The sequence below is a fragment of the Scyliorhinus torazame genome, chromosome 14 (genome assembly GCF_047496885.1).
Source record: "Scyliorhinus torazame isolate Kashiwa2021f chromosome 14, sScyTor2.1, whole genome shotgun sequence".
Lineage (NCBI taxonomy): Eukaryota > Metazoa > Chordata > Chondrichthyes > Carcharhiniformes > Scyliorhinidae > Scyliorhinus > Scyliorhinus torazame.
In genome coordinates, this window is record NC_092720.1 from 120,849,662 (window position 1) to 120,862,675 (window position 13,014).

Consider the following 13,014-nt stretch of genomic DNA (forward strand, 5'->3'; position numbering starts at 1 on the left):
TTCGAGTGGGAAGGCTTGCTTCACCAGTCTGCAGATGTGGAATAGAAAGCGCGAGCGGTGGGCAATCTGTGGCCCAGGGACCACATGCAGCCTATCTGGGTTCTGTGTGTGGCCTATGAGACATGTTGTTAACCATGGCCCATGTGCAGGGTTGCCACATTCCGCTGATTTCCATCCACATAGTTTTTTCCTACCGGTATGAATGAAGTGATACACATACAAAATAAGGGCAAGTGAAATGAGGTGCATGCTGATTGCTCACAACATTGACTGTGAGAACCGTGTACTCCCTGTGTCCAAAGTGCAAATATTCATTTTATTTTAACTATTTGAAGTTATCACGGTTCTATTAATATCTAAGTCTAAACGCATTTTCTTGGGGCGGCACGGTGACGCAGTGGTTAGCACTGCTGCCTACGCGTTGAGGACCCAGATTCGATCCCGGCCCCGGGTCACTGCCTGTGTGGAGTTTGCACATTCTCCCCTTGCTTGCGTTGGTTTCACCCCTACAACCCAAAGATGTACAAGTTAGGTGCATTGACCACAGTAAAATGCCCCTTAATTGGAAAAAAAATAATTGGGTACTCTAAATTTATAATAAAAAAATTACGCACTTTCTATAACCTGTTATGAAATATTCCTAGAATTATAGAATCCCTACAGAGCAGACGGAGACCATTCAGCCTAACGAGTCCCGCTGCTGTCAACCCTTGCCCGCCGGCGTGGATTAAACCTCCTTTTGAACGGCGGGACAAGGCGGCGAGGGCAGGCTCCGGGGTCCTGGGGGGGGGGGCGCGGGACGATCTGGCCCCGGGAGATGCCCCCACGGTGGCCTGGCCCGCGATCGGAGCCCACCGATCCGCGGGCGGGCCTGTGCCGTTGGGGCACTCTTTTTCTTCCGCCTTCGCCATGGTCTTCACTATGGCAGAGGCGGAAGAGACCCCCTACCCTGCGCATGCGCGGGTTGCCGTGAGCGGCCACTGATGCTCCCGCGCATGCGTCGCCCGGCGAAGACATTTCGGCGCCGGCTGGTGTGGCGCCAAAGGCCTTTCCCGCCAGCCGGCGGAGCGAAAGCCATTCTGGCGCGGGCCTAGCCCCTCAAGGTGAGGGCTTGGCACCTAAAGGTGAGGAGACTTCCGCACCTTTGGGGCGGCCCGACGCCGGGGTGGTTCCCGCCACTCCATTACGCCGGAACCCCCCCGCCCCGCCGGGTAGGGGAGAATCCCGCCCCAGGTCCTGCCGCTGTGAAGCAACAGGGCTTTTTTTCATAAATTTAAGGTACCCAATGCTTTTTTTTTCTCAAATTAACAGGCAATTTAACTTGGTCAATCCACCTACCCTGCACATCTTTGAGTTGTGGGGATGAGACCCACGCAGACATGGGGAGAATATGCAAACTCCACACGGGACAGTGACCCGGGGCCAAGATCTAATCCAGGTCCTCGGTGCCATGAGGCAACAGTGGTAACCACTGCGCCACCATGCTGACCCGTGAGGCAGCAGTGCTAACCACTGTGCTGCTCCATGAGGCAACAGTGTGAACCACTGTGCCAACTTGCTGCTCTTTCAGGACGTATTAGATGTATTTAATCTTATTCATGGGGTCATGGTTGGCGAACAAGCCTGATTTCAATCTTACCAGCCACTGAAATGAAGGCGAGCCAATCATGCAGCTCAGTTACTAGCCGAGGTTGCTCATCACTGGATCAAGGATTGAGGTGGTCGGCAGAACAGGGTGGCGAGAGGATGACAGGCTTTGTGAGAACTTGAGGTGTGGTGTTGGTATAACATCAGGTCACTGGGAAGAACACCCCTGCTGCAAAGGCAGATGCTTGAAGAACCTGGCCCTTCTCATCTCCCTTCAGCTACCAGATTTCCCAAGCCCGCTCGCATATGTTAAAAGTAAAGCTGTTGTTAAATGTGAGGCACACAGCTTCAGTAAAATATTTAAATGATGAATAAACCTCCCAAGATTGCCTTCCCTCCCAGGTTGTCTCAGTTAAATCAAGTTTCAGATTTTGGAATTTATTGAAAATAAACTTAGAGTACCCAATTAATTTTTTTCAAATTAAGGGGCAATTTAGCATGGCCAATCCGCCTACCCTGCACATCGTTGGGTTATGGGCGCTAAACCCACGCAAACACAGGGAGAATGTGTAAACTCCACATGGACAGTGACTCAGAGCCGGGATCGAACCTGGGACCTCGGCACCGTCAGGCAGCAGTGCTAACCACTGTGTCACCGTGCTGCCCAGATTTTGGAATTTTTAACCTGTCCCTCTCCTGCCTATCCTGGGGTGGAGGGGGGGGGGGGGGGGGGTGCGCGGAGGTGGTTAAAATTCCTTTGATTATCACCCATTAAGGCCTATAGCAAAACTACTGTCCTTTTTATAAAAATAAAATTTAGAGTACCCAATTCATTTTTCCAATTAAGGGGCAATTTAGCGTGGCCAATCCACCGAGCCTGCACATCTTTGGGTTGTGGGGGCAAAAGCCATGCAAACACAGGGAGAGTGTGCAAGCTCCACACGGACAGTGACCTAGAGCCGGGATCGAACCTGGGACCTCAGCGCCGTGATGCAACAGTGCTAAATACTGCGCCACTGTGCTGCCAAAGAAACTACGGTCCTAAACTCATCAATAATTATTGATCTAGAATGAGACTGCCCTAAATTCAATGCCAGTCATTGGAAGCCTAGAGTGAGATTGCTTTAAACTCATTCGAAAGCAAAACCTCATGTTCCCTTTCTCAGATGTGCCAAAGCCAAGCATGATTCACCTGTACTACCAAGCACATGACTGACCCATTCAACCCCATTCTCTCCACCCAGGGCTGCTAAATATCAGAGCCTGAAAATGGCAGCAGTACCATTATAACATTGGACAAGACAGGATTTCAATCTGCTACTCCAACCATCCAAATCCTGAGGTTATTTCAATGTAAACCTGCTCTTCTGCAATGCTTCCCCATAGATTCACCGATGTTTCCGGTGAGGGCACAAGAGATCTGGCCAAAGCTATGAAGTGGTTAAAATTTCTCCCACTCCAGTGGGCGTCTGAAGCCAGTGGCAGACAATTTCATCTGGATTGACTGCTGTTGGATATACAGCATTATGAGGACTATATTTTACCCTATTCACCTTCCATGTATGTGTATCTTACATACATATAACATAGAATGGCAGGAATTCTTAGAGAGTTAATTTGATCTGGCCATTCATTGTAAAACACTGCCCCTAATGTTATCCCTTTCATGATACAAAGGCTCTTACGGTATCGCAGGATTTCCCTTGATACACCATGGTCTATACAATATACTAATAATACAATGTAGAGACGTTCGTGGTTAGATTATAATTGTGTTCCTCTCATGCAAATTTCTGTGCATTACTTCAACAAAATATACTTGCGTATTTTTAAAAATATAGCAGTCCTCCTCTGATTTAAAAAAAATAAATAAATTTAGAGTAACCAATTATTTTTTTTCCAATTAAGGGGCAATTTAGCGTGCCCCTTATTAGCCAATTGACCTAACGTGCACATCTTTGGGTTGTGGGGGTGAAACCCACGCAGACACGGGGAGAATGTGCAAACTCCACACGGACAGTGTCCCAGGGCCGGGATTGAAACCGGGTCCTCAGCGCTGTAGACAACAATGCGAACCACTGCGCCACCGTGCCACCTGGTCCTCCTCTGATCTGAGATTCAACTGAGGCCGGATAGCTTCTAACTAAGCAAGATGCAATTAATTTCCCTTGTGGTCCTTAATACGATGCAAAGTCATACAATGTACATTGTATGGTTTAATGCTGTCAAAAACAGTGGTGGCACTGCCTGCCATGTGCAGGGGGTTTTGCATTTTGTTTAATACCATTTGCTTGCAGCAGAACTTTAAAAAAGCATTCATCTCACCTCTATATATTTCAGTATTGGTGGCAACAAACTGCTCTGACAATTATGGATATTGTGCCCATTTCTGCCAAGAAATTCCAGCGATAAATAGACGAGAATGCTCATGTGCAAGTGGTTATACCCTGAGTGATGATGGACTCCTCTGCAATGCAACAGGTGAGGAGCTGCCAATGTAAATGTAAATTTATGGTAATTTAGTTTCTGGTGCTTGACGTAGAAGTGGCACCAGATTGTGTTAACAAACCAAGAATAAAAAAATATTATTTTGCTGGTTAAATGATTAGAGTTTGCAGGAATATCTGGTGTTACTTGGAGTATTGAGATTCTTGGAGCATTTTGGGTCACTGAGAAACCCAGTCTTTCTAGAGTATCTGCATTTCCTGGATTATTTATCTCTATGCACCTCTCAACTCAAACAGTGCCAGTTAACCTCAGTGAATCTGTGCTCCAACCCTGTGCTGCAGACTGCTGCTGCCGAGGTGAAAGACCAGTTTTGTGAGGAACTTTACACTGTTAGAAATGGAATCCATACGTCAGAAAGTCTTTCCCTATTGAGGGATTCCAATGCAAGAATAGATGTGGATTATGATGCATGGCTCAGACATCATGGCTTGGGAAAGATATATAAAAATGGACAGAGACTACTTGAGCACTGCTGCTACCATGAGCTTTGTTCAACAAACATTTTCTTGTAGAGCAAACCATGCCTTGAATGTATTCAATGACTCAACCTCTACTCGTCTTTGTGGAAGAGAACTTCAAAGATTTACAGCCTTCTGAGAGAAGAAATTCCTCTTCATGGAGGACCCTGTGGTGATATACATCACTGTAAGTACACAAAGGGTTAATGTACATACAGTACACCTAGCTAGACACTAGAGGGAACACCAGAGACATGACACACAGACAGTCAACCAATAGGTCAGTAAGACAGGACACAACCAATGGGCAGTCACGATACACACAGAGGTGACACTACCACAGGAGGGCATTACACCAACCCATATATAAGGACACTGCACACATGATCTTCCTATTTCCAATGGAGACTCTCAGTGAGTACAGACACCGGGTTGATTGAACACCACTCCCACCACATGGATTGTAGCAGACTGGTTAGTAGAACCACTTCATCCCAGGAATCAGCCTAGTGAAGTCTCTCTGACCTGCCTCCCGTGCAGGTATATCTTACCATAAATAAGAAAACCAAGGCCACACAGTGCTCCTGGTGCCATATCACCAATGCTCTGTACAGTTGTAACAAGTCCACCCTACATTTATATCCCATCCCCCTTGCAAGAAAGGCCCACTTTCAATTCCCTCTCCTAATTACCTGCTGTACCTGCAGGTTAATCTACTGTGATTCATGTACAAGGACACCCAAATCCCTCTGTACCTCATTCCGTCATGTCTCTCCATTTAAATAATATTCTGCTTTTCTGTCCTTCTCACCAGAATGGAGAAGCTCACATTTTCCCAAATTCAACTGCCAGATTTCTACCCACTCACCTTTTTCCATATATTTTTATTCAAATCTTCAATATTTTAGTATTTTTACACAAAGACAAAACACAAACCCAACACAAACCCGCTACCGCTTGACTGCAACCAGATCCCCAAAGTGTAGGATAAATAAACCCCATCTCTGGTGGAAGGCCTCATCTGCCCCTCTCAGAGCAAATTTCACCTTCTCCACATATGGGAATTCCATTAGATCCCCCAGCCATGCCGAGCCACAGGGGGGAGAAGCTGATCTCAACCCCAACCGGACCCGCCTGCGAGTGATCAGCAAGGCAGAGGCTAAGACATCCGCCCCCGCACCTGTCTGCAACTCTGGCAGGTCTGACACCCCGAATATGGCTTCCACAGGACCAGGCTCCAAATCTATGTGTAGGACGTTTGACATGGTGCTAAAAAATGACCCCCCAAATTTTCCCAACTTCGGGCAGGACCAGAACATATGAACATGATTAGCTGGGCCCCTCCTGCACCACTCGCAGCTATCCTCCACCCCTCAAACAGTTGGCTCATCCTTGCCTTTGTTAATGTGGCCTGTGCACCACTTTTAATTGAATCAACCTCAGCTTCACACATGAGATTGAGGCATTAACCCTCCGCAGCACCTCACACCATAATCCCTCTAATGCCATCCTCAGCTCCTCTTCCCACTTAGCCTTAATCTCTTCCATGGACATCTTATCCTCCTCCATGATCCTACCATAAATCTCCAAAATGACTCCACCCTCCAGCCCCATCACCGACAGTACGTCCTCCAGCAACAAAGAACAGTGCCACTGGAAAGTTCAGGAAGACCTTTCTCGCGAAGTTCCACACCTGCATGTATCTGAAGCCCTCCTCACGCTGGAGCCCAAACTTCATCCCAACTCCTGCAAGCCTGCGAACCACCCCTCCAACAACAAATCCTTCATCTCCTTCACCACTCTCTCCTCCCATCCCCAGAACCTTGCATCCATCCTCCCTAGCTCAAACTCATGATCCCTCTTATCGGCATCACCCATCCAGGGGCTGGTTTAGCACAGGGCTAAATAGCTGGCTTTTAAAGCAGACCAAGGCAGGCCAGCAGCGTGGTTCAATTCCCGTACCAGCCCCCCCGAACAGGCGCCGGAATGTGGTGACTAGGGGCTTTTCACACTAACTTCATTTGAAGCCTACTTAAGACAATAAGTGATTTTCATTTTCATTTTCATTTTGAGCCTCCCTTCAACTTAAAGTGCTGCCAGAATTGCCTCCAAATCTTCAGCGTGGTTATCACCACAGGACTCTCCAGATACTTCCCTTTTATTCCCTTTTCTTCCCACGTACTTAATGATCTGTTGAGCTGCTCGCAGAAAATACTTTTCACTGTCCCTCGGTACACATGACAATAAACAAATCCAATCCAATCCAATTTCACCCATGCCACAAACTTAGGCACAATCCCAAATTTCTCCAGCACAGCAAACAGATAGCTCCACTCCACCCTGTCAAATGCCTTCTCCGCCTCTAATACCATCACCTCCTCCTCTAATACCATCACCTCCTCCAACTCTCTTCCTTCTGCTGGAGAAAGTACTACATTTAGCAGCCACCGCATATTCAACGACAGCTGCCTGCGCTTAATGAACTCCGTCTGATCCTCCCCAATCACCTTCGGGAGGCACTCCTCCAACCTAAGCGGCAGCACCTTCGCCAATATCTTAGCATCCACATTCAGTAAAGAAATTGGCCTGTATGACCCCCACACTATCGGATCCTTCTCTTTTTTAATAATTGTGTGATGGATACCTGCCACATTGTCTCCGGCAATACACCCCTAACCGTCGCAACCTCAAATATTTCTACCATCAGCGGTGCCAACAGATACTTAAATGTTTTAATAAAATTCAACCGGGACCCCATCCGGCCCTGTTGCCTTACCCGACCGCATCATCCCTATCCTGCCTGCACTTCTTTCACCCCCCATTGATTCCTCCAGTCCCGCCCGCTCCTCCTCCCTACCTCTGGACACTCCAGTCTCTACAAGTCCCTCATATCTGACAAATGCTCCTGCCGCTCCACTTATACAAATCCCTATAAAAGTCTTCAAACGCCTTAAACACCTGCTCCAATGCCATTACCAGTCTGCCCGTCCCATCTCTAATCCGTACAATCTCCCTCACTGTCGCCTGCCAATGGAGCTGGCCCACCAGCAAATGGCTGGCCTTATCTCCAAACTCATAAACGTCCCCCCTCACTTGCCTCAGCTGCCGTATCACCCTTCCCATAGATAGAATGGGGCAGTGAGTGTGGTCGGGACCTATCCACCTTTGGGTCCAACACTGTATGCCAGTCCATCCCCGGTATCCAAATCCGTAATGGCAGCGACCATTTTCTTCACAAACCCAGCATCGTCACAGTTATATATGCTAACTAGCACCAACAGCCTCCCTTCCAGTGCACCAACCCCCCTGGTCTGCCACCACATTTTCCATCTGGAAACTCACTCGTTTGCCCACCAATATCGCTTACGTTTGCTCAAGAGTCGCCAGGTATCTTTTGACACTGCCACAAGGTTCAGAACTGAATACTGATCAATGACTCGATAGACCAGTTAGTAAGTTCAAAAGCAATGCTCATTTATTTACACACAGTCAAATCTTACTCATGCATTAACTCTACAAACTAAACTACCACTATTACTAAAGCCTATACTTTGCTTCGGGTGCCCAGTCAGTCAGAGGAACAATGGCCGTTGCTCGGTTCTGAGGCTACTGGGTTGAGCTGTTTACAGGATAGCAACTAGGAGCGTCTATCTCGTAACGTGCGTTGACTTGGAACTTACTTGGCCTGATGCAGCTGCGAGGCTGGTCTCTCTCTTCACTGAGAGCCAAAGCCAAAGAAGGAAGATTCTCCCTTGGGGGATACCTTTTATACTAAAAAGGGCTTTGCGCGCTTTTGGGCGGGCCTTGAACTTGGCCTCAACTAATTGGGTCTTTCCCAATCAGTCGTATCGATCTTCCTCCAATAGAGGGGTGGTTCTCTGATCGCTGGGCGTGTCCTAGGTGACTGTTGGTCTGCTTTGTCTTAGTCTCCTCTGGCGCCGGGGAGTCTGCCTTAACATTGTGCATCTAAATGTTTCCCTTTTGTCCCTAGAGATGGCTCATTAGTATGTAGATTGCTTGGCAGTTTCTGTCCTATCTGAGAGTTTAAGGTTCTAATCAACAGACAGAGCTTGCACCTGCTTGTTTCTTATTATTGTCCAATTTTCCCTGTATTCTTTGCGGGTGTCCATTTTGTAACTGGGACGTGGCCATCCCAGATGGCTACACTCGCTCCTTGTGATCCTCAACGCGAAGCGTGAAGGATCACACTACTTCATCGGCCTCATCCTCTGACCACCGGGGCACCCAGACTTAGGCTCTACACTGTCCTATCCTATGCAACACAATTTTACCTAAACCATTTTAAATACATTCATTATCATAAAACTCTACGGGGCACTATAACATTAATACATGCGTTATAGAAAAATAAAAAACTGGAACCTCTAACTATTCTCAATAAGCTATCCTCATTCAAACAATCCAAAAATACAAACAATCCAAAAATAATCTATACATCTTAAACTGTACAAAGCAGCAGCACACAAATTTCTCTGGCCTGGCAGTCAGACACCGAGGTTTACATCTCTTTATTCCACAGAATTCATCAAGAAGAATGGATGCTCTTTAATCCGTCCCAATGGGTTCGGGGGTCTGGTGAAATCCGAAAATGGGGAACCTAAATCTGTATACCAGGGTGCGAGAGCAATATGCTCTCTTTCGCCATTTCCTAACTCTAAACGTTTGCACGACACTGCAAAGTATCACCGGCACTAAGAGTGCTTCGACTACATATGAGAGTGAGTACCAGGTGATAATCTTATCACACCAGGTCGGGGTATTGCTAGCTGTCACTGGGCTAGTTATCTCGGGGTTCCATGTATTGCAGGGGTGGGAATAATTTACAGTTTGTGTAGTAGGGGTCAGGGGGGTAGCGTCCGCACACAACTGAAGGGATCCGCTAAGATCCATGTGAACACGAAGGCTGTCTTCATCTTTGTCGGTCTTCTTCGTTGTCTTTCTTTGGGGTTCCTGAGGTTCCGGAGTTCTGTGAGCACAAGCATAATTTCTGTTATTATCTTGCTTAAGATCTCGTATGTCTGTCTGTCTGTCCTTTATTGCCAATTTCCCTTTATAATTGGTCATCATCTGTGACTCCCTCATTTTGCTTTTAACCAAATATTTGGACAAGACATCTAAGAAAAATACTGCCATACTGCGAGCCGTCTCGCAGCCTGTGTGATTTACCATCCCAGTGTTTGAGTATGTAAGTAGCAGAGGGAAGCAACTTAAGGGTTGCCAAAACCAAACAAAAGAATTTCAAAAGTAACGAGCCAAAATGGGGTGCGTATGGGCCGCGGCGGGTAAGAAATGGGTGGAATCCCCGGGTAGGACGGTGATCAATGCCGTATGTGCTCTACCCGAGCGAAGCTGACCAGAGGGGGCGTCCTCAGGCAGGGCGGGGCCCAATGCCGTTTCTCCACTGCCTGAGCAACCAGCAAGAATGGGTAAGAATGTGGTCGTCGTGGGGGGCTGCCTCTCGAATTAGGAGAGCAACCATGAGTCGTGTTCTGTCGACAAACTAGTTCCTCTGAACTATTGTCTGGGGACAAACTTGTTGCATTAACAAGTTTCTGGGGGAAAACTAGTTGTGAGGTGGGGCCGTGAAAACTTTTGACTTTACGAACAACACTTAACGTTAACACTAATGAACAAACATTCAACAAACATGGTGCAGGTTCCATCAGAAAGGACACCGTATCTCTCCATCGGTTCCTTTTTTTTTCCATCATCTGGACACCTCACTGCTCAATAGCGAACAGGGTCGCAAAGGGATTCATTTGGTGGGAGTCAGACTCTAAGTCATCATCGTCTCCCGGCTGCCAAACTCTTGACTGTAGTAACCGTCCTAAAGCTGCTTTGGGCAAATTGGGGTCCATCTCATCATTCCGGATGAGCCTGAACGAATTGCCTCGGTGCCAGAATCGTGTGTCGAGTTTGGAGCTACTATGCTTCAATCCGTAATCGTTGGGCGGTGGGTCTGGGGCAGGGGCTTTGATATAAGTGATCTCAAATGGGTCAGTAGAATCATGCTCAAATTCACTGGGAGTGGGGCCTGGTACAGGGGTATAGTCGTAACGTTGTGTGCTGTGGCTATCGTCAACGTGATCACTATCACTGTCGCTGTCAGTTGATGGGAGGGAGAGGCGGAGTCTTGCCTCTGGGGGCAGAGTTGAAGTTGTGTCTGAGGGCGGGCTGGAGTGGTTGTTGGAGGGTAGGAATACGTCATCTGTGGGCGGGGCGTGATCGTCTGCTGCGGTGAGCAGGATGTGGTGTGTGTGGTTATTCTGCGAGCCGTAAGCCTTGAACTGGTTTATATGAAACCACGCAGACTTACCATTGGGATAGGTTATTTTGTATACTGAGGGGCTGACTTTGTCCGAAATGGAGTATGGTCCGGAAAATTTTGAGGAGAGGAATGAACTGGGGTTGTAAAGGGAAAGCATAACTTGTTGCCCTACTGTAAACTCAGTGGCGTGTACTGTTTTGTTGAAACAAGCCTTGCTCTGTTTCTTCCTGGTTTCAAGTCTCACAGCTGCGGCGGGTTGGGCTGCCTTTATGTTCTGTACCAGTTGAGTAACCGCATTTTCATGCGTGAGGGCTGTAACTGCGGAGCTGGCCAAATCCAGTTCTAATAAATACTCAGTGCCTTTCATGGGGCGTCCGGTCATGAGGGTGTGGGGGGTGTAACCTGTGGATGTGGATACCGTGTTTCTTAAAAACATTAAAGCAAATGGGAGAACTGAAACCCAAGTGCTGTTATTTTGCTGTACCATTTTCAAGAAAAGGTACCATGGATGTACTTGATGAGGAGGGTTGGTTTAGCAGGGGCTGGTTTAGCACACTGGGCTAAATCGCTGGCTTTTAAAGCAGACCAAGGCAGGCCAGCAGCACGTTTCAATTCCCGTACCAGCCTCCCCGAACAAGCGCTGGAATGTGGCGGCTAGGGGCTTTTCACAGTAACTTTATTGAAGCCTACTTGTGACAATCAGCGATTTTCATTTCATTTCATTTTTATTTCCTTGAGGGTGGCTTTTTACGTCCTATTCATTCGTTCTACAATACCACTTGACTGGGGATGGTATGTGATATGGAACTTTTGTCTAATGCCGAAAATCGTGAGGACGTTTTTCATTACACGTCCTGTGAAATGGGAGCCTTGATCGGACTCTATACTGCGTGGGAGGCCCCATCTTGTAAAGGTGTGGTGTGTTAATATTTTAGCCGTTGTCTTGGCCGTATTAGTTCGTGATGGAAATGCTCCCACCCATTTTGTGAAGGTGTCGATGACCACCAACACATACATGTAACCATTTCTGCATGGGGGTAGGGGTCCTATATAATCTATCTGGAGATTTGTCCGGTCCATTAACGGGGCGGGTATGACAAAGTTGAGCCTTTTTAGCATATCTGTCCGGATTGTTCTGGGCACAGATTAAGCAATTCTCTACGTAGTGTGTGACATCGATTTTTAAATCAGGCCACCAGCAGAGCGGTCTAGGGTGGGTTCAATACCTTGGTGTCCATGATTGTCATGGAACTGACAAATGATCTGGGCCTGTCCTGGCGGAACTATATAAATGCCACCCTTTAAAATCACACCGTCGTGTGTGGTTATTGAGTTTTTAAACTTGTCGTACGGGGCTGGGACGGTTCCCTTTAAAACTTCCCTGAGTTTCTCGTCTTCGTTCTGTGCCTTCGCTAGATCCTGAATGTTGGTCTGTGAGACCTGAACTGCAGTGCTTTCGGGGGGGTTCCAAAAATAACCATGCCTGGAGCCTGCCTTCGCTAGGGCGTCTGCTTTAGCGTTACCAGGGGGAAGAACGGTGATGATTGCGAACCTTAATTATTCCGTATTTCCTATCCTTCGCTGTCTCTAAGATATGGCGGAGTAATGGGGCTGAGGGTAGGGGTTTACCGTCCGCGGAAACAAATCCTCTTGTTTCCCAAAATGGTAGGAACTCTCAAGCTATTACAGACATACAAGCTGTCTGAGTAGATGTCTGCTGGGGTCGGAAACGAGTCTGGGTGGTCTACAATGTATGCAATCGCTGCCAGCTCCGCTGCCAAAGCGTCCTGGCAACTTTAAGGAAATGTCATCTCGGGCGCGTACCTGCGCGTCCTCTACAACCGGTAATTCTCTCTCCATTTAACACTGTGGCGGAGCCATCCACATAAATCCTCAGGGGTGTGCACGTGTCTGTGGGCTGGGGTCTCTGGGGTGTACTACCTGTTTTCCTGGGGGGTGTTTTGGGAATAAATAGGCCTGTGTTCTGTTTCGTGGTGATGATCTCACATTCATGAGTGGTGCCTGCATACTAGAAATTATCGGCAAGGAAGGTGTGGGTTTTGGTTCTCTTTACTGTGATGTCCCGTCCCTGTAAAAGAAGGGTCCAACGGGCTGCGCAGATTTGGCTGACTGTGTCATCTTTAAGTCGACCGTCTAACAATAGCTGCATCG

General features: G+C 47.6%; 1 protein-coding gene across 10 annotated transcripts in view; it reads left to right on the plus strand.

Annotated features, from left to right (window-relative positions):
• LOC140389980 (vitamin K-dependent protein C-like) overlaps window positions 1–13,014 on the plus strand; it is a 101,186-nt gene that overhangs the window by 66,929 nt on the left and 21,243 nt on the right. For all 10 annotated transcript variants that reach the window (XM_072474720.1, XM_072474723.1, XM_072474721.1 and 7 more), the window contains exon 6: window positions 3,928–4,068. In XM_072474720.1, the coding sequence (XP_072330821.1) occupies window positions 3,928–4,068 (141 nt within the window). The remainder of the gene's footprint in view (window positions 1–3,927; window positions 4,069–13,014) is intronic.